Genomic DNA, 20,963 nt, shown 5'->3' on the forward strand with positions numbered 1-20,963 from the left:
AGACATTTCTGTTTTTCCCTCCTCTTGAAATGATCTCATGCTTGCTCACAAATAAAACCAACACGACTCTCTGTTGGGATTCAAGCAATCCTTACATGGCCTTCACAGAAACACTTCACCTCATGCGAGTGAACCTGCAATCTGGTGATGTGGTTTATGTCGCAGCGCTGCGTTAAAAATTAATGCAAACAAACAAACAAACAAACAAGGACACTCGGCATTGTGAAGCAGCAGTTCAGCAGCTGACAGGAGAAGAGCGAACGACCTTTGTGTGGTTACCGAGCTTCCTAATAGTCATAAGGGACAAGATAAATAAGAATAACTTCAGATACTTTCTTGATCCATGAGATACCTTGAACAAACAAAACGTCCACTGTGTGCTCCAGCAACAAGACAAACAGCTGGGATCAGTTTGGCTACATCCACGCTGTTTACTGAAGACTTATTTGCGAGGCAATGTTGTCAGACTTGCTTAACCTCAACGTGAACCAGCGGTTTGTGCTGAGGCGAAGCAACCAAGCTGCACACAAGCTGTGAAAGTGCCATTCACCTACTTCCTCTGGAAGATAGATGTACAATTTAATCTGCTGTTTTCCTGGTGTCTGACCTACAGAGGAAATTTTGTAAGCAAGAAGAGGGGCAAACTTTATGGGAGTGGCCATTTTTTATTTGGCTGAAATGAATTTGGAGCAATAAAAACTTTCATGACTTCTCCTGAAATTATGCATTTTTTTCCTAACTCGTCACGAAAGTGGGGGATATATCTCAACCTAAAACTGAAGATAAAATGACCGTGTGGAACAAAAGCGGCGTCTCCATCAATGTGCATCTGAAACATGTCTTTCAAATATCAAATAAAATGTAGTCAAGGATGCTGCCGACTGTTGTTTACTGTTATGACTCTTACCTCTGGGAGAAAATGTCCCTGTAGGGGCTGCCGTGCTGCATGGCGATACCGTATCCACGGTCTGGTGCGTTGTTGCTGACGGTGTAGAACGAGCAGTCCTCATCATTATTAGCGACGTACTCCAGCACTGCTGCGTCCCACACAAAGCCAAAGCGGCCGTACTTCACCTGAGAGGAAACAAAAAAAGGAGACATTTACACAACAGTATTCACAAAGGTGCATCTTTACCTCAGGTCACAGAGATGAACCTTCCAGCCTCCAGAAAACTGACCTATGTAACAATTCTGTCATTTAATTTTAGAAACAAACATAAGTGGAGGCATATTTAACCCCATCCTGTCCTACTGTATATCTGTGTTAGCACTGTATGTCACTGCCTGATGTAGACTCACACTTTGACACAGACTTTTACTTGCAGCAGTATTTTATATGCATCTATTCCTTGTACATTTCATTCCTTTTCTCTTGGTTATATGTACTTACAGAGCTTGTACTTTCTGAGCTCTCCCTGTGTCTATATTTAGCTGACCTCAGCAAAAGGGATATGAGTGTATGAAGGTCTTTGATTCAGTGTCTAGGTGAGGCTTCATCACCGAAGAAAAGTGAATGAAAGGTACAGTTGAGAATAGTTTTTATTCGGTTTAGCTAAGCCTTGATCAATTAAGAAACGCTCTATAAACCTACTCTTTTGTGTGTCTTTGTAGATTAGCTGAATCACGGTTGAGTCCATTCAGCATAGACACTGTAGAGGTGATCCATGAGGACTGACTCACCCCAGAAGAGAGATATTTCATAACCATTGGCATTTTTAGTCCATAAATGCAGTATTGCACCAGCAACTGTAGGATGACAAACTTTACAGCACAGCAACTTCACTGTTTAACATTCCCCAGACTGTAGAAGTGTGAATGGCCTGTTGGCTCAATCATTATAGCACCCTATGTGGGATGAAAGTGCCGTGTGTTGGATATTTTTCTGTGCATGTCCTTGTTTAGTATGTGTATGTGTGTGGGTGCGTGTAAAGTGTGTGCCCGTAGCTTGTGCTCGAGAGGAACAAGAGGGTCAAAGTGACTCAAGGTGAGAGCCGCAGATTGTTTTGTCAAAGTTAAGGTGCCTGTTGTTGACATGGCGTCTCGTAAACATTCAATAAATCTTTATTTTCACGGGAAAATGAAAAGTGGAGAACAAACAAGCTGGCTGTGATATTCACATCCTGACACCTCTTCTGACGATTCACTCAAATAGGCACACGCACATTTCTTCCAACACATTACTTTGGACTTGGTGTGTCATTAACTTTAATGGAGCTTTATGAAATTTTCAGACCCCTCAGTCTTTGCTGTGTGTGTTTGTCTGTGTGTGTGTGTGTGTGTGTGTGTGTGTGTGTGTGTGGGTGTGTCACCTAAGTTCAGCTTATGTGTGATGACTAATGTCTGAGAACCGACAAGACCCTCTGATTGGGTAATTTCACAGTCTGTAGTCCTCTGAAGTGTATACGGTGTGTCAGTGTGTGTGTGTGTGTGCGTGCACGTGTGTGTGTGTGTGCCATAATTCACTGCAGGGCATCAGAATGGTTCATTCTGCTCTTTACAACCTTAAAAAGAGTGGAAAGAGCACTTTATTACTTTGAAGAATAATTTTATGGCTTTTCATTATTGCTTTTGAATTGGAAAGATTATGGGCTTTGTGGAAAGAAAATTAGTAAAAAATCTGTTTCAACTGCACTTTTTTCTCTCCACATTTGGGTGAACAGGGCTGAAAATAATCATTATGCACTGTATGTATGAAGCGACCTCTGATGTCAGCCACACAGAAAACACAACAAAAGCTGTGCTAATCTCATGAGCATAGTCATAGTCCTTTGGAATTAGTATACAAATTCCAACAATGGAGCAAAAAAAGTGTCCATACCAAGTATACTGCCTTTTTAAGAAGAAGTCAGTACACAAACACAGCTGCTTCAGCATGAAAAATGTTTTAATTTAAGCTAAGTTTACACAGTTTGTCTTGACAGGATTTCTGTCATCATATATAGTAAATTAAAGGTCTCTTTCATCGCTGTGCTTACAAAAACGAAACCCTTAAAAAGCATGAGAAAAACACCAATTACAAAGATTTACTTGTTACAAAGTCCCTGTATTATAAAAGACCTGTGGTTTGGTGGTGAGACAACACTTTAGTTTACAAGCCCTCATGTGTTGATGCCTTTCAGAGGCAAGGACAGAGTGGAATTAATGTGTTCAGTTCAATTCATGAGCCATTTGAGAAGAAGCAGAAAGGAAAATGAAAATCACTGGGATGTATACTGCTCTCTTCATTGGCCATTATGAAAAAAAGAGTATAAACTGGAGTCAACATGAGATGGAGAGAGTACTGCACGTTATAACAAACACCACAGGCCCAAAGGACTAAGGGTAAAAGAGAATATGTTTTTAAATGAATTTTGCTTTTCCTGCAATTACCAAGTCTCCTGCGGTTTCATGTGTTCATTTTTGAAATGAACAGCACAGGACTTAAGGGATGTGAAACCCTTCACTAGTATTTTCATGATCAAAAGGAGGAATCGTGATTAATCTTATATTATTTTCTATGACAGAGTCTTTCAGCCGTGGGTTTGGGATCTCACATGGGACCACTTGATAAGTGAGGAACTGTTCAAATGCACCAGTCTCTACGTCACAGGACTTCAAGTGCTGCACGTCTTCTCGCAGCTTTAATCCAATTAAACTGAACTCAATAAAATCATCAGCCAATGCCAACGTAGCATGCAATAGCATTAAAAGGAAGAATCCCTACAATGAAAATGATGCTGGAGCCTCTGAAGGGGAATGCTCTTGCCTGCAGCTGCAGCTGTGTTTTATAAACAGAGACAATGTACGTATCTGTGAAAAGGGACCACTTGATTTGATGTGCCAGAACAAGTACTCTACATGCAAAGCACCAGTGTAATATTGGCTCAAGTTTGATTAATTACTGAAGGCCAAAATCATAATCGGGTACCATAAAAGTGATGTGTTGAAGGTCAGCTCCCCCCTGTTGCTGTGCCGCCTCTGATTGTGATCGTGATCGTGAATATTTGAGCAGCTCCCCATTTCAGTTCGTAACTTTCTAACTGCTGAGAACTTTGGAGCTGAAAAACACTGTTATTGGGCAGAGCAGCCTGAGAAAGCCTCGGAGCATGTTCAATCTACTCGTATTTTGTTTTGCCTTTCTCTTTTTTCATGGCACTTCTTTTCCAACTGATCAACAATGCTGTTGCTTTGACATTCACAGCTCATATCCCTGAGGTTTGCAGCCTGCTTGCGTCCAAACGATGAAAAGGAAAGAGGAGAGCGTTGAAGAGGGTAGAGACTTAAGCTCCACCTTGTATCTGTCGCTGTAGGAAATGTAAGGTCACTGGCAAAAAGAGATGGATGAGCTCTCTAGTTTGGTGAGGACTCAGCAGGATTGTCGATGCAAGGCAGCTTTTTACGCATTTGCATGCACAGGGGAACCTGGCAATGGGCCATACTCCAATAAAGGTGTTCTGCAGGTTAAACAGTTTACATGCACCTTTGACACCCTGTGATAGAATTTTCAAAAGCTGCACTCTGGCATGTTTTTTCTGACACTCAAATCCGTATTTTAACTTTGTAATCATGAAGGCAGGACCTCATTTTCATAGCAGCTGAGTAACAAACAAATACACTTGAGAACAGTTGAATATTTATGAAATATGCAGATGAAATACAATATTTTGATGAAAAATAAGCACAACAACTTACATTTGTGTTGAGAGTTCAAATCTGATCTTTAAGTGTCTGTGCCAGAGGTGACAGTAAAAACCAAAAGTTGAAAGAGCAAGATGTTTACAGGTCGCAGTAAGTCTTTAAATACTGGAGTATAGTGTGACCTGAAAACTGTCATTAAAGTGAGGCGAAATGCTCATGCATCAATATGCATCTGTACAGAACCAGGTTACTTCTGAACATTTAAAAATAGTGACTGAGTTTTGGCTGCAGGGGAAACCACCAGACTCTGCAATCACTCCAGGGAGTATTCTGCAGGTACAGTATGAATAGATGGAGGTAAACACAGCTGTAGAGGAGGAGGAGGAGGGGAAGAGGACGAGGTTGGGATGTTTTTTGCTGCCTTTCAAATTGGAGTCACCGGTTTACACATCAGCAAACTGCAGATACTGAATTGGTGATTTGGGGCTTAAAAGCCATATTACCTGCATGAAGAGATTTCATGTGTCATTGGAGGTTCGTGCTTGAGGCTTGTGCTGGCTGTAAGATGCTGGATGGAGGGTCTGATCATCACAGATCAACACCATCCTCAAAACCCCCATCCACAATCTTTCCCCTTGTTACACCCTGCTTTATCTACGTACAATATGACATTCGCTTGCTTGTATGTTTGGTAGATCACATATTCTATTCATTTGTATTTTCTACTGAGGCACGTTTCCTCACACATGTCATTTCACATACTTTTTGGATCTTATCACAGAAAGTTCGCCTCTCTGCTCCAGAAACTACACACATAAAAACATTATTAGTTCTGGCTCTGAGTTTCTTAAGGTCAACCCCCCCCCCCCCACACACACACACACACACACACAAAACATTTGAAAACTTTTGTCTCAGCAGAGATGAATGTCTTTTTTTTTTCCACTTGCTCAATAGCTGGCTATTGCATCTGGTGCGCTGATCAAATCTAAACAGGGAGCCTCTTTCTCAGAGGAGGGGATGTCCAACAATAGAAGAGAACAGCCTGTTTCTCACTGTGCTCAACCCTCAAACAAAAGCCTCAATCAACAACTCCAAAAAGACTCTTTATGAACACAGCCCACCAGTGGGCTATGCTCATGAGGTATTTTGGTGCTAAACACAACCTTTTAAGTAGCATTTTAGAGTTTCATAAAACCCCCTCTCAAATGGGGGAGATGAGCTACTGCACTCCCGTGCACACTTGCACGCTATCATTAGATAGCATCGAGAGACCTTTTTAGCACTTTCATTTGCAGGTACATTTGAGTGTTGCAATCTTGGAGCCATGCAAATACAACAACCAATGTTATACTGGTTGTCGTTTGCAGGCCTTTTCTCAAGTGAACTCTTCATTAAGTTTGTTCACTTTGCGGTCCTCACCTGCCTGAAAATGTCTGTGCTTTGAGATTAGGTTATCATGCACATGCGGTACTTACATTATATGCATGCAATGTTTACCTCATTGCTGCATCTCAGATATGTGCATAAAATAACACACACACACACAACACACACTACACACACACCTTTACTTCTCTTCCGTGTCCAGGGTTGTGATTTCAGTCGTGCCAAGGTAATTATCAGAAGCTACTTTCCACACACACACTGACAGACACTTTTGGCGACAATCACAGTCAGACACACAAAAACACACACACAATTACCTGCAAACACGCCTCCTTCCAGACCCCCTCCCCACATACACACACCATCAAACATCCACCAATGAATCCTAAACACTGCATTGGATCTTGTTTATCCCTCTCATGAGTGTGACATGGACAGCGTAGTCTGATCCATAATCTCTGAAGTAAAGCCATCTCAGCGTCTCTCTTCCTTGTCCTTCCTCTGTTTTCTATCACTTGCATCGCTCCCTCCTTCCATGGGTGGGGGGGTATGGAGGTGGGGGGATGAGCCTAATTCTGTTCCATTGTTTACGTTATGTGTGTCTTGTTTATCAGCTTTTGTGATGGCTGAGCTCCCTTAATGAAGCCATAACACCACTGAACCATGAGCCTGAAATATGTTTGCTGCAGCACTGATTTATGTGTTTTTTTTTTCAGGCAAAACAGGAAATGGGGAGTAGTTAAAAAGAATCTAATTATTCATCATTTTCTTCTATTACTAGACCTAAATAATCTAGTACAAACACAGTTGTGACTAGAATGTTAACATGTTGTAGAGCATCATTTGAACACAGCCGATGGGGAAATTTATCAAAATAACCAAAATAAAACGGAAGAAAAGTACTCCAATGATTTTATGATAAAGTTAGGAAATAAGTATACCACTGCAACTATACAACAGTAAGAAGAAAAAGCAAATAGTGTTATACAATGCACAAACAACAAGTTTGACGTTGGAAAATGAATGGTTGGTCAAATTAATGATCCAAACACTACATACCAGACACAAATGTCTGGTAAAATGTGTTTTGTTTTATTCTGTCTGGATTCATTTGCTGGTCATTCAAAGCCCTGCAAAAGAACATTTTGACAACCTTCAATTAAGACATTTTGAAAATCTAAATGGTCGAGGAAAAAAGCTGCTCAGCTTTCAGCCAGAATCACATTACCCAACCCTGTCTCCTACAGCACTAATATTATTGTCCATGAAATTTTCATATCTCCATCATAGCTAACCTTAATCCTAACCCTCCACTAAGTCCACTATCTTTCCCTAACCGTCACCAAGGATTTACCTGCCTGACCTTAAACATACTGAATTAGATACATGAAGTTGCCACAACACAACCATAAAAAAAACAAAAAAAAAACAATGTAAATTTCAGGCGTGTCCAGTGTTGCTGTGAAAATCCTTTCAAAAGAGACATAAAAAGTAAAACAGCAAAAAAAGGAAGATGTAATTTCAGTAGCACACTATTTTCAGGGATTCTTCGCTTTCATCAGCAGTAACTTTGGATCGACAGAGTCGTTCAGAGTCTGAATAACAGAAAAAACATTTCCAAATGAGGTCCACACAGTCCACTTCCTCCTTGATCAGCCAGCTGGAGCAAAATGAAAGAATAAATAAAAGTTGATTCACTGGGGCCACCTGCACATAATGTATATACATACTCCTTGAAATGAACTCATACACATTATGACTTATAGACCTCTCTCCAGACGATGCTTTCCAAATATATTACAGAACCGAATCCAATGAGCGCCTTGGCGGGTTTCAAGAGGTCCGTCTATCTCATCCATAGTTCAAATAGTTTGGCTTCAGAGTCTAGTCTGCTTAAACTTCAAAACTCCAGAGTCCACTCTCTCTTCTCTGTCTATTTCTCTCTCCTCCCCTCTCTCAGAAAGATCCCTTCAAGGGCGCCCAACATGCAAAAGGAATAGCAGATTCTTCAACTCGCTCGAAGTTTAAACTCAAACATATCTAAAACTGTATTTTTCCTCATCCATAAATGACATCTTAGATTACAAACACTTTTAAAGTGGCACATAACAAATCGTCCCCTAGTGTGAAGTCAGTGTCTTAAATGTTCAGTATTTAGCCTTTAAGCAATGGATGTGAAATGTTTTACACATGGGAGGTTCTGCGCTTTGTTCTTTCCAGTGGGAGTACACTGATGAAGTGGCTGGAAAACAGTGAAAACTCATGGCCATAATAAAGACGGACATTTCTGCAGTTTTTTATTCATGCGTATCTTCGTTATTGAGCGTTATGTTATCCACATGGATTTGTGATAGCTGCACATCTTTATCCTCACAGCAGACAACAGTCCATACTCATTACTTTTAAATCTCAGAGTGAAATAATCAGATTTAAACAGAGCAAAAGCTGCTTTGATCACGGCTGGAGACTGGAATCTGTGAAGATTTTTATTTAAGTGTGGCATAATAAATTGATTGTTGTCGGGAAGTTTGATATTTCATATCTGAACATGGTGCTCATGCGTAATGACAGGCAAGATAGGCTGTAGTGTAGAAAGCACCAAGAAGCCCTCTGTAATTATTGCCTTCCAAAACATGACATGAATGTTTTATGATCTGACGCCGCTGCGGTTAAGGTTTGGTTAGATTTGAACAACTAAAAGTACTTGGCTAGGGTCAGTTTAGGGTCATGTTTAAAATAAATCATTGTTGACTGGTTTCAGTTTAAAGTCAGACTGACTTCCTTACAGCAGAATGTAACGTGACAGGATTTCCCAGCAAACCAGCTCATTCCAATGGAACTGTCATGATTACAGCATTTCCTTATTCATTCTGCATTTGATTATTATTTTTGGTGAACTATGACCCAAGAATTTACACCAATGGCAAGCCAACCTGACAGTGCTGACCTTTAAGGGAACGGAGAGCCAGAGAGTCACTGTAACTTGTTAACTGCTTGTCATCAGTTTATTTAACTCCGTCCAAGTATAATCAGCCAGTTATTAGACACGAGTCGTTTGGCCATTTCTTTAAAACATTTTAGTGAAGTTCAGTCCCGAGAAGACAAAGTCAGGGGGAGTAAACAGCACAGCACAGAGAGGAAAGGAGCTGGGGGAGCTGTTTTGACTGACTGGCGCTAGCATGTCCTGACTGGCTAGCATTTTGCTACAGTAGTTTTAAATATGTTGCAAAGATGGCTATTAAATCACCCTCCAAACACAACATTATGCCACGTCATAGGAACAAGTGTGGAGCTTTTGAATTACATGATGGAGACTATAAGATGCCAAGAGTTACAGTTTCACTGCAGGATTAAAGATGGGTTAAATTCAGGATCCTGTATTATACTCCAAATCTCTCTCTCATCTGTCTCTCTACATATCATTTCTATCGGCTCCAAACTGCTTCCTCACACCCTACACTTGCTGCATAACTCTGCATGTGTTTTCTTGCATCACTCTCCTTTGACTTTGATTTGTTTGATTTTGAGAAACGAGAGAGAGAGCTGATGTGAGACTGACACAGAGAGAAAGAAAGCAACAGCCCAGAGACAAGCTCACATCGACTTCTACTATCTTTGCATCTCAGGCCACAAGCAGCAAAGATCTGGAGCTTGTCCCAATTTATAAACATTACTGATAGTCTCTCTCCCTCCCTATCTGTCCCTCTCAGTCTCTCTCTCTCACTCACACACACACTCACACATACACACACATGAAGCACGGCCTTGCAGACCTACAAACGGTTTTGTTAAGCCGGCTCTCTCTCTCTCTTGGATTGTTCCCTCTCCGTCTTTTTCTCCCCACATGCTCTGTGCCGCCTTTTTTATTTGGGCCTCATTTGACAAATCAAGAGAGCGTTACAATGAGAGGCTGCTCCCCAGCCAAACACCCCCCCTCAGCCTGCGTCAGCTGGCTTCCTGCGAATATGTGAAGGTCTGAATAAAGATAAGATTAGTTGCTCGGCACGGAGGAGAGAGACGGCGCCTCCCCTTCCATCCCATCGTACTGCATCAGTGTACGTGAGGAAGGTTGTTTCAGGACAGTTTCTCTTGAAATGTATGAGAATGTGTAGTTGGAGTGTTTTATTAGCAATGATAGAAAATGAAATAAAGAGGATAGAGTAACTATGTACAGTTGCTACATTACATTTATTTTTTGTGACTGTATATTTTTGACATGGAAAATAAAATACTAAAAGCACTATAAGCAACATAAACATTATTTTTGAATTACATCAAACCCCTATCTATTTACAACTTTATTTTGTAGTCTGGTGTTTAGCAGAGAAGCGAGAAGTGCAGCACGATCCTCTCACATGCCAAAGTCAGAGCCGCTTTACTCGCCATTCTCTCATGATCAACGATCAATTATTTCCCTCCTCGGAGAAGCTAAATGCAAAAAGACGATGATGAACGCCTGGTGCGCAGGTGGCATTAATCCCTCATGAGGCGTTCTGGCCGACTGCTTGCTCTTGTGGCAACAGTCACCTCCATCCCCTGAGATGCACTATGACAACTTCTTCACTCCCTCTCCTCTGTTTTCTCTGTTGTTTAATTATCCTCAGCTGTCATTAGTCCTCTTTGTTTCTTCAGGAAGAGGGAGCAAAATAAAAAGAAATTAATCGCCTATTGCCACGCTGTATGCAAATCTTTGCTCAGACCCCGTTAAGCCGATGAGAGATGTGATAGTGGAGAGGAGAGGAGTAATTGGAGACAGATGTTGGAGAGACAGATCATCCGAGACGGATCAGTGAGTCAAAACTAAGATGCCACCCTTAATAGGATCTGGCAGAAAAATTATTATTTCTTTCTGTTTCCTTTTCATCTTCTGTTTGTTCAACTGTACTTTTCATAATGAAGTCTTGTGTTACGTTTGCTTGCCTCTCAAAAGTATGAATCATTCCGTTTTGTTCATGGTCTTGTGCACTTGTTTTCTCAATCAGATGATGTGGGTTCATCCACTTCCTGGGTACCTGCCTCGCTTGTGCCCCATCACCCAGCAACACAGCAGTAACAGCGGGAACTACACAGCCCACAATAATGACAACACAAAGCTTGTGAAGCTACTAATTACATTAATTATATCATATTCTACTTTATGTAACCTGAAGAACTGTTTAATCATGTGTTGAAATTAAACAATCAAAACATTTTTGTAACAAAATAAACTGAACAACTTGGAAAAGTAGCTGCCAGCTGGGTGGCTGGTAAAATCACATGATCCATATTTAATTATGTCTTCATATGCCTGTGTGCTCAGACCAGGACCTCTGCTTTAACAAAGCGTGTGAATGCAACCCCAGAAGGTCACTGCAGGTCAAAGGTTTAATTGGGATTTGCAAGCCTGAGGAAACTGAATATGTACGAAGGATGAAAAGCAGCAGGATTAATTTATCTCCAATTACATTTTCTAATTTGGCAACAAAATTATGTTGCAGCGCTCCCCTGTGTTAAACTGTATTTCGTACTTAAGAGGAAATTTTAATTGCATTGCAAGATTTTGTCTCCCTGAGAAAGTACAAATCTGGCGTTTGTTCTGATGAGTTGCTTTATGATGTTTTCTTCTCTTTTCTTAGGACGTATTGTGTGCTTTTATTGAAAACCTTGTCTGTGAACTACAGTCCTCCCACTGGGCAATAGTATTCCAGCTCAATCTATTCTGCATGAAGCAGCTTATCTGATGTGCATTGTTGCTGTACCCCAGGCGCATAATAAAAAGGCCATTTCAATAAATACGGACAATAATTTACTCCTCCACTGGTCGAAAGGCTAAAAATACATCGGTGCAACTAATCACCATGGGAGACTCAGGAGCAAATCACAGCTGGATTGAAGTCATTCAGCTGTGTCATGTGCAACCAGCGTTTGTTGTTCAGAGGAAGACAACTGGAGCAGAAAAGCTTCAGATGGATGTTGCACTGTGAAGTTTTCCAAGATGGCTGAACGACTGTAACACTGGGCGGTAACAGACCGGACGGATTCAAAGTGGGCAAAGTTGGCGTTTATTAAACAGTTTCAACGCAAAGCAAAGAATAAAAGAAGGAGAAAATCCAAATTCTTGTTGTTTCCAGAAGAGGAGCATGGTTTATCATTAAATGGCAGACTGTTGAGAGTAGTGGTAGTGGTGAAGACAGGATGTTAAATTGTTGCACATCTTAGACTATGGCTCTGGTCCATGGCTTTCTTAGCTTTTAGCTTCCTTCGTCTATGAAAGGAACGAGATTGAGACAGACAGCCAAGCACACAAGCAGAGAAAGCAACAAAGATGCGGCCTCACAGAGAAGTCTTAGTGTAACCGTCTCCGTCTGAGAGGAAACAGCTGATCTGTGACCTAACGTTCGTCCTCAAACAAATAAGTCTTAAGTAATAAGTAAAGCCAACAAACCAAAACATGAACAACACAAGAGCAAAAGTTTTGAAATACCGAGGCTGGCAAACACATGCAAAATGAGCACTTTCATTTTGCATTTAATTTTCTTTGTTTCTTTGATCTCCTCTTCAAAAAAAAAAAAAAAACAACAAACAGACAAAAAAAAAAATTAAAGAATCAACATCGTCAAGATCACTGCACAGCAGGGCAGCCAAGTGGAGGAACGCTACGGGGAACAGAAGCAGCTTGAAAGAGAGAGACAGAAAAAGAAGCGAAATCTGTCCATGACAAACAGACGGTGACAGAGTGAGACAGACGTGAGTGCAAGTTAAATGTAAAAGAAAAAAAAACAAAATACAAAGCATGTCAAGCCCTGCAGATGAGAAAGAGAAAGCTGAATGTGCAAGTCTCTGTATGGATTCATCTCAGAGTCATAAGCATATCAATAAGCTCATTACTAACACCTGGAAAATTCAACATTATTACTGCAAGAAGTGACCTTCAAAACATAAAACACAAGGCCGTGAGGGCGCTCACAATCTACACAGACAACAAACACAGCACCTCTATTTGCATGCAGCCTGTACACGTGACTGCTTTCAGGTTGAAAGACAGAAATGAAAGTGGTCCAGAGAGCTTTCCATCTCCACCGCTCGCCGCGGCGCCAGTTCATCTGTGACTGTACAGATGTGTTTTTTGAGCTGTCTCTCTTATTTTTTCTCTGTCCAAAAGAGTAACCAAGGCACTCTAAGGCGGCGCATGCTCTCTCCACAACCACACCGTATGTGGAAACTATGTTGTCCTGATTCCTCTCTGCCATGTGTACTTGAAATTCTACAGTGAAAAACACAAAGCCCTAAATCAACCTTTGATTATTGAAGCAGCAGTTCAGAGCAAAGGATGAGGAATTCAGACTCTTTAAGTCGACCAGACAGAACAGGTTGTGCAAAATGTGTCTGTCCATCCATGTATTTTGCATCCACTCATCAATGGGCAGGTCCTCCTCCAACTGGTCTGCCACTTTGCCTCCATCCGCTCGATCAAGCTCGGACACACTAAATGTGCGATCCGTGTCTGCCACCTTGCTCCTCTCAATGTGGAGGATCGGTAACTGGCTTTAAGGTCGCCCCAGATTATTGAGCACCTCAGCCTGAATGACTCCAGACACCCTGTGGAGGAACCTCATTTGGCAGCTTGCAAATGTCTGCACTCTGGTGCTCTCCAAATTTCATTGGTAAGTGTCAGAAAGAGTTGATTGAAACTTTGCTTTGTGGCCTCCTTCATTGCCCCAGTCAACCGCATCTCAGCAGTCACTGCACTTGACTGAAACCCTTTCTTTCCTTGAGGAACACAGGCCATCTACAGGTCTTATCAACCACTTTAATTTCACAATTACACCCTTGCTTGTGTTAAGGGTCAGCATAGATGCATGAAATCATCCACTGTGAGAAAAGGCCTGCTCCTGATTTGGAGGGCGCAGGACGTCTTCATCGAAGAGGAGCCGTGGCCTTTGACTGGAGAGGGCTGATCCCAAATGCTTCAGAGACAGCACTTCTCAGAGATCATAGTCCAGAAAAGCCTAAAGCCAGTGGTGGAATGTAATTAAGTAGATTTAATCAAGTACTGTATTTAAGTACAAATTTTAAAAGTTTACTCGAGTATTTCCATTTTATCTAACTTTAAACTTCTGCTCCACTACATCTCAGAGGCTAATATTGTAAGTTTTAGCGACTACATGTGTCTTGTCTACATGTTACCTCTCAGATTCCAGTTTTTCATACCGTTCCTGTCTAGTCAAAAACATGTATCTCCAAATGTGGTGATTATGATTAAGTTGTTTTTCTGATTAACTGCTAACCCATACAAATTGAAAAGATTCTCCTGCTTCTTAAGATAAATAATTAACATAAAAAGCCCATCTTGGCTTAGCTGGAAAGATGAAAACTGGCCTGTTTTTATGAGGGAGCATTTTACATATTTATGTGTGCGTACATACAAGGAATTAGACTTTTTAAGCATTGCACTCAGTCAAAGTACTCGCATCAGAAAAAAGCCTAATTTCAGCCCAATGAGGACAAAAGATTAAAAAAAACAAACAGAAGATTGAACAATAAGTTAAGAAGCACACAAAAAAACAGTATTTACAAAGAATGATGTACTTTTACTTAAGTAAAAGATCTGAATACTTCTTTCACCAGTGCTAAAAGCACAGTGAACAGTACTTTATGACACCATGGTGAGCACTGCAGCAGACAGGATCCAGGATGTTTTCTGCCAGTTTAACATCTTAGCTGCCAAAGCAGTTTTGAGAACATAAAGGCCTGATTAAATGTGGGCTGCATTGTTCAACCCACCACTGAGAAGCTGCTAGCTCTCCTAAATTAAGTTCATTAGCAATGGTTGAGTGGTGCCTTTTGGCGCCAAATGGTCTCAGTGCAGGCCCTCCACACCACCAAGGAATAACTACTAGGGAAAACACTGGCACATATTGCAGTTGGATTCTGTGCGCGCACCAAAAGTTGCTTGTTAGGCTGAATTTCCGTGGAGGCTTCGGGTTATCATATCACTTTTACATTAAAAAAAAGCCTTGCATATGTTAATATCGAAGCAACAGTCTGATTTGGAGGAGTTTTAATTGGAACCCTGGGAAAGAAACGGAGGCAAGGAGAGAAAATGATGACTGATACACTCAGATGCTTTTCCAGCAACAGATTTAGGTGCACAAGAGCTCTCACACCATCAGTCACTGTAGCTCTCTCTACTCCCGAGGGTAATTAAATGGAGTGATTTTTTCTCTCAACGTTGCTATTTATCCCAGAATAATTTGAATTTCAGGAGAAATTTCACCTGCGCAACCTGAAAATACGGTTGAAGTAAATGAACGTCAATAAGCCTGACACAGAAGACCAGACATCAGAAAGGAAAACCTCACTATCAGGCTGACTGACATACTGTGCCAATATTTCACAACAGTTCCATCAATGTGAGTGGCTCCATAGCTGCACTCACACAAAATTAATGAACAGCTGGTGTTTGCTAATATGAATCTTCCAGATCATACGGTCCCCTTGGTCCTCTGAATTTGTCTAAATTTTAAAGCATCTGCCATTGTAATGCTGCTTGGCCATCCTTTATTCACCATGGTCCTTCCAAAACCATGGTAATGTTAACACTGACCCCTCAATGGCACCCAGTCACTCTTGTGCAAACAGTGAGACAGAGTGGACATTTTCTCTGTCTTTACTCATCCAGTCAAACAAACATCTGTCAGAAGGAAAGAAGAGATCAGGCACTAGATTACCCAGAAATCATTTAGTTAAACGTATACTGTTCACAGAAACCTGCCTCGGAGTTCAAGTCAGACCTGAACTGAATGTTAACACTGTTGCTGCAAATGCTAGTTTCTGCCCTCCCAGGCTGTAGGTACACTCAGAGATGCAAGCCTTGCAGTTTGATGGGGTCTGCTGTGAGACTGGGAATGAGTTTGCACCGAAGGTCTGCACTTGGTCATTCCAGATACATTTCAATGTCCACACCCAGTGCACGAAGGGGGCAAGTGCAGCGGAAATGATCTATCGACAGGGCAAGTCCCTGTATGTGTGTGCGTGTGTGTGTGTGTGTGTGTGTGTGTCTGCACCTGCATGCATGTGTGGAGGTGCAGACAGACACATGCTTCAGATTCTACCCAACTTGAGGTGTGACCTTGACACGAGAGATTATTCCACCTGCTAAGCCTAAAGCTACAACAGTCTTCTCTCTCCTTTTCTTTCTCTGGAGATGCCTTTCAAATAGAATAACAGCTATACAGTGAAGTGTTGGAGAGAGAGAATGGATCAAAAATAAAGGACCACACAATGGATGTCACCATGTTGTGTGATTAGTTAAATTAAAACAGCCTGAGAAGCCTTCTGTTCTCTTTAGATGGCCAGAGGTCGTGCTACTGGGAACTTAAGTCTGATGGCTTTATGAGAAAAGTTTTGGAGAAGTGGTGCAGTATGAGCAGGGCTCGCCCGACAAAAAGGCTGTTCTATTTAGGCTCTCAAGTCATTTTTTTCCCCTCGGGGCACACTGACTGCAAATCATTCATTTCTTGGTGAGTTTCTATTAATATTCTTCAATTTGATTAGATCCCCATGGATCACTCACATTTTTTCAGAAGCTACGTTCAAGTTTTTTGGGAGGTAGCATTGGTGCCACAGAGGTCCAGATAATTATATAACAAAATACTTCACACAGTCAAAGATGATGTTGGATAACATATAGAGTTAAGATGTAGGCCTGGTCTGGAGTGTATTTTCAGCAGCAGACGTTATTGACTGAATATAGGAATACTATAGGAATACTGCAGGCAGCAGTGTGTCCCTATGATCCTTTTACTTTTCTTTGCAGTCTGTCACTTTGATGATGAAGGTGACACTACTCTATAGAGTGAACAGGCTACAATATTGCATAAAATTGAATATTTATGGTATATAGTTCAGAGAATATTATAGATCCAATATGAAAACTGATAGAAGAGAAAAACGCACAATTACAAAAGTGTCTGCTACTTCAGCACCACGGACAGCGGCATGGATTTATGAACACACAGCACAGTTAGGCTGCTGATATTTCAGTCAGCTTCTAACTTCATGAAATAAAGGATCAATGAGTCAGGACAGGGGGTTAACAGGGGGTTGCATTTTGGTCATTTTGCTGACAATTGAGATGCATCCACCCTTAAATTACCTACTGGAGACAGTATGAAATTGTTTGGGTAGGGAGGAAGGCTAAATCTCAACTTCGTGGCAAAAGCAAGACCCTCACAAACCTTACTCACAATTTATTTGGGCTTTCCTCTGACTGTATATGAACATTTATTGACTTGTAAGCTCCTTTATGCACAGCTGATTTGGCTTCTTTGCACGGTGAAATGAGCAGCTGTTACCACCGTGACTGAGTGAGTGGAAGTTGTTTTAAAATAATAAAAACAAACACGATGAGACGATACTGTAGCAGGTACCTGACTGTATGCTACAAACCAATTGCATGATGCCTGAATCTCACAGCTGGGTTTCTTAGAGACTCAAAGTTAAGTGGGGCACAATTACTGAGCGGATATTAAAAGGTAATATCAATGCGTTGTTGTTGTCCACTTGACAGTCAGATGTAAATTAAAAGCAACAGAGCCACAGTCTGATATCAGTACAGGGATGAGTAAGGTAAAAAAAACAAACAAACAAACTACATAATAACCAAGAATCACAAAACTTGCTGAACTAATATTGGTTTTTTTAAACAGCACGTCTTGTTAGCCATCGATGCTGCAGAGAGGGCACAAATTTTCTGCAATGACACCTCCCTGGCACAAAATGCCCGTTCTGTTTTTCATCTCAAATCTATCTTGAATTGTGAGATTATTCTTTTTGACTCACAAACTTCTGCCTCAGTCTTTTCTTTACGATATTTCTTGCCTCCACTGTCAATTTGTTTCTGGCTTTTCAGCCACATGCAGAAACACTGAATATTACCACGTCCGTCAGCTTCTTCCCAGTTTGCATGACTATGCCTAGGCTGGCTGATGAGGGTAAAAAATGTAAAGTGTTGTGCGGTGTTACATCTTTCAACGAGTGAGAATGGGTTACAGATCTCATTATTGATTACAGCTCCTGCAGACATTGGGACTTTTTCTCTCCTGCTCTTTCTTTTCCTTGTACTACTTTAGAGGAACCTCTGACTTTAATTTTTCCTTCACCACCACTCTCTCCCTTGTATGTCTTCCTCCATCTCTCTCTGAAACCATTCTCCCTTCGGCTTTACTCCAAATCCTTCCTCCCTCTCCCCCTAGTTCTCCAGACTGTGATGCATGGCTGTCTGTGTTTTCCAAAAGTCCATTAGTTGCTGGCACTAGGCCGCCTGCTCTCCCACAGACAGAGATAAAGACGCAGAGCATGGCTGCCCAGCGAGCTGCATGAAAATGAGAGGACAGTGGAGAGAGAGAGATGGAGGGAGACGAGGGAGGGAAGAGAGAGAGAGGTGAGGATGGATGAGAAAACACCTTGACACTGGCCCCATGCCCAAGAGCAGAGGGGTAGAGAAGTGAGTATAGGAAAAAAAGAAGTAGGAAACGGGAGGATGATGAAAGGAAAGACAGAGACACAAGAAGGAGGAGAGTGAGGGAAAGACAAAAGCAACGGAAACAGAAAGAACAGGGGGCAGAAAAGAGGGGAAAGAGGTGAGAGAAAGGGGAGTTGGGGCAGAGAGAAGACTGAGGGAATACAGAGGAAGAGAAGCTTTCCATTGAGAATGAGAGCAGTGATGACAGAGGAAGACAGAAAAACGAGGGGAGGAATGAGAAATGGAATGTGCTGAGAGTTCAGTGAGGATGAAAAAGGAGGGGTCAATTCTAACTAGATATCCCGCCACCAAAACCATTTATATCATGCCTCCTTCTTCCCCTGGCACCCCCTACTTTGTCCCCCTAATTTATCTACAATCCAGTAATTGAACTTCCAGCTTCCTACTCAAAACAAAACGCAGGGGAGCTACGGTGATTCATCCTCCATTTTTCTATTTTATCCACTTTTTATCTTGGAAATTAAGATGCTATCTAATGGTTAGCTTTAGGCCGCAGATCTGGCCAGACATGACACACAGCATGCAGATGAAAAATGTGTTGAAAAAGTTCTTCTTTTCTCTCTTTCTTTCAGCAGGGCCATTTGGTGCTTTGATTAATACTGTTGTCTAACTTCAGCAACTTTTCTCTTTGTGTTTCTATTGGCCTAATTGCTTTTGTGCTGTCCTCCATATTTCTCTCAGCAAATCTTGGAGTGCATTTTAATCTCCTACAGGCCTCTTAAAGTACTAATAATGTGTATCTCTCTATCTTGGACTTCAGTAATGGACAAAAAAAGGATCCAAGACAGTGACAAAAACTTTAAATCTATTGCCTATTGCCTTAAAAAAAGGTGGCTGAAACATTCTAATTGTATGATCAACAGCTGATTTAGAACTGAGGTCTACTTCCAAGTTCACGGTGTTGTCTAGCTTGAAAAATCCAAATTCCTTTGTCTGTATCGCTGTGTTTTTCAGGTGATGTGACTGCGTTTAAGTTTCTGTCTGCTTATTTTCTCTGAGCTATGTATATGTCTGTGCTACCGTTTTCTAGCCAGACATGGCCATCCAGCGTCCTTTGCTGTCTCATTAAGGTAAGTCTTGTTAAGGGTGTGAGGGATATCATTAAGGCCATGAAGCTCATTATTGGCTGTCTGCTACTAGAAAGAGATGCAATCAGAGTCAAACTAGTGTGTTTAAATCAAACAGAATGAATCACGACTCAGTCAGACTTCAGTCATCACTATGGAGCTGTTAAAATAAACCCCAATCACACTCTTACTCAAAACAAAAACCATACTGTATTACAGGTTACAAATAATGTTAATGCACTGAGCTGCGTCAATGCTTAGAAGTTTAAGGGTTCAACTTGTTTTTACTTTTTAGTGACATGTTAAAGCACACCAGCAGGACATACTCTAAATCAGGCCTTTGTGTTTTCTTTAGATTTTCTTTACAGCTTGTTTGAGTTACACAGCAATGAATCACTTCAACCTGGAAAAGTGGAAGATGAAATTAGCCACTCGCTGCTTTCCTGTGTTGTTCTGCACCTGATCAAGTAAAGAGTGTGAAACATGTTGGAAAGATTTAAGCTTGTGCAGAGGGAGAATTAAAATGCGAGAATGTTTGCTGCAGGGACTGCAAATGTATATGTGCACTGTTGTTGCAACCAGTATATCAATGCAGTAGAAACAGATTTAAGGAGACTTTGGTGTAGCTAATGTAGCTGATGGACTGTGCTGACAAGTTTAAACTAACAATGTCACCTAGTAAAATGAATTCTTATATTAAAAGTGCTTTGGCTTACTTGTGTTAAGGCCATTTCAGATCTCCCCTTCAAAATAACTATTTGAAGTGACTCGACCAGCATGGAGGCAAAGCAAAGCTACAACTCTGAGTGAACTCATTATTGAAGAAAGCTTCTGCACAACGGGAAGGGACCCATTGGTGTAGCACTGCTCATTAGTGGAGCCAGTGCAGGTTTACAGATGCACTGGAGACACCATCCTTTAATCTCTGAATTATTTGATTTGTGTTACTATAATTCTATTAAACTTTCCAAGACCGCCCCAATCCAACAACAGCACTGGTCCCTTGTTAAAACAGCAGCTTAACGCCAGCTGAAGATGGGTTTTTTTTACTTCCAGAGGTTTAATTGCTCACCCCGTTGCAGGTTGTGTAGGAGCACACTCCAGCGTGTACCAGTACACTGTGACTTCATCGGTGAGTGGGGTCACAGGTGCAGCAGAGTACACTTCTGACCACACCTAACAAAGTGATAACTGAACCACTGGGGAACACTGCTTTTCAGCCTGCTGTTAAGTTACACTTCAAAATAGGTTTACATGTAGAACATATTATCGTATTCATGGTAAATCTCTGAAAAGTGTAAAACTAATGTCAACCAATGAAGGAAAATTCGGCCAGATTTGGCCCATAGGCTGCTGTTTAGGCT

The 20,963-nt window shown here is 41.3% G+C and overlaps 1 protein-coding gene across 1 annotated transcript in view; it reads right to left on the reverse strand.

Annotated features, from left to right (window-relative positions):
• The window catches only part of grid2 (glutamate receptor, ionotropic, delta 2), a 478,236-nt gene that overhangs the window by 26,926 nt on the left and 430,347 nt on the right, over positions 1 to 20,963 (reverse strand). The window contains exon 14 of the mRNA XM_041937698.1: positions 908 to 1,074. Within this exon, the coding sequence (XP_041793632.1) occupies positions 908 to 1,074 (167 nt within the window). The remainder of the gene's footprint in view (positions 1 to 907; positions 1,075 to 20,963) is intronic.

The sequence above is a fragment of the Chelmon rostratus genome, chromosome 5, assembly GCF_017976325.1.
Source record: "Chelmon rostratus isolate fCheRos1 chromosome 5, fCheRos1.pri, whole genome shotgun sequence".
NCBI classification, from domain to species: Eukaryota; Metazoa; Chordata; class Actinopteri; order Chaetodontiformes; family Chaetodontidae; genus Chelmon; species Chelmon rostratus.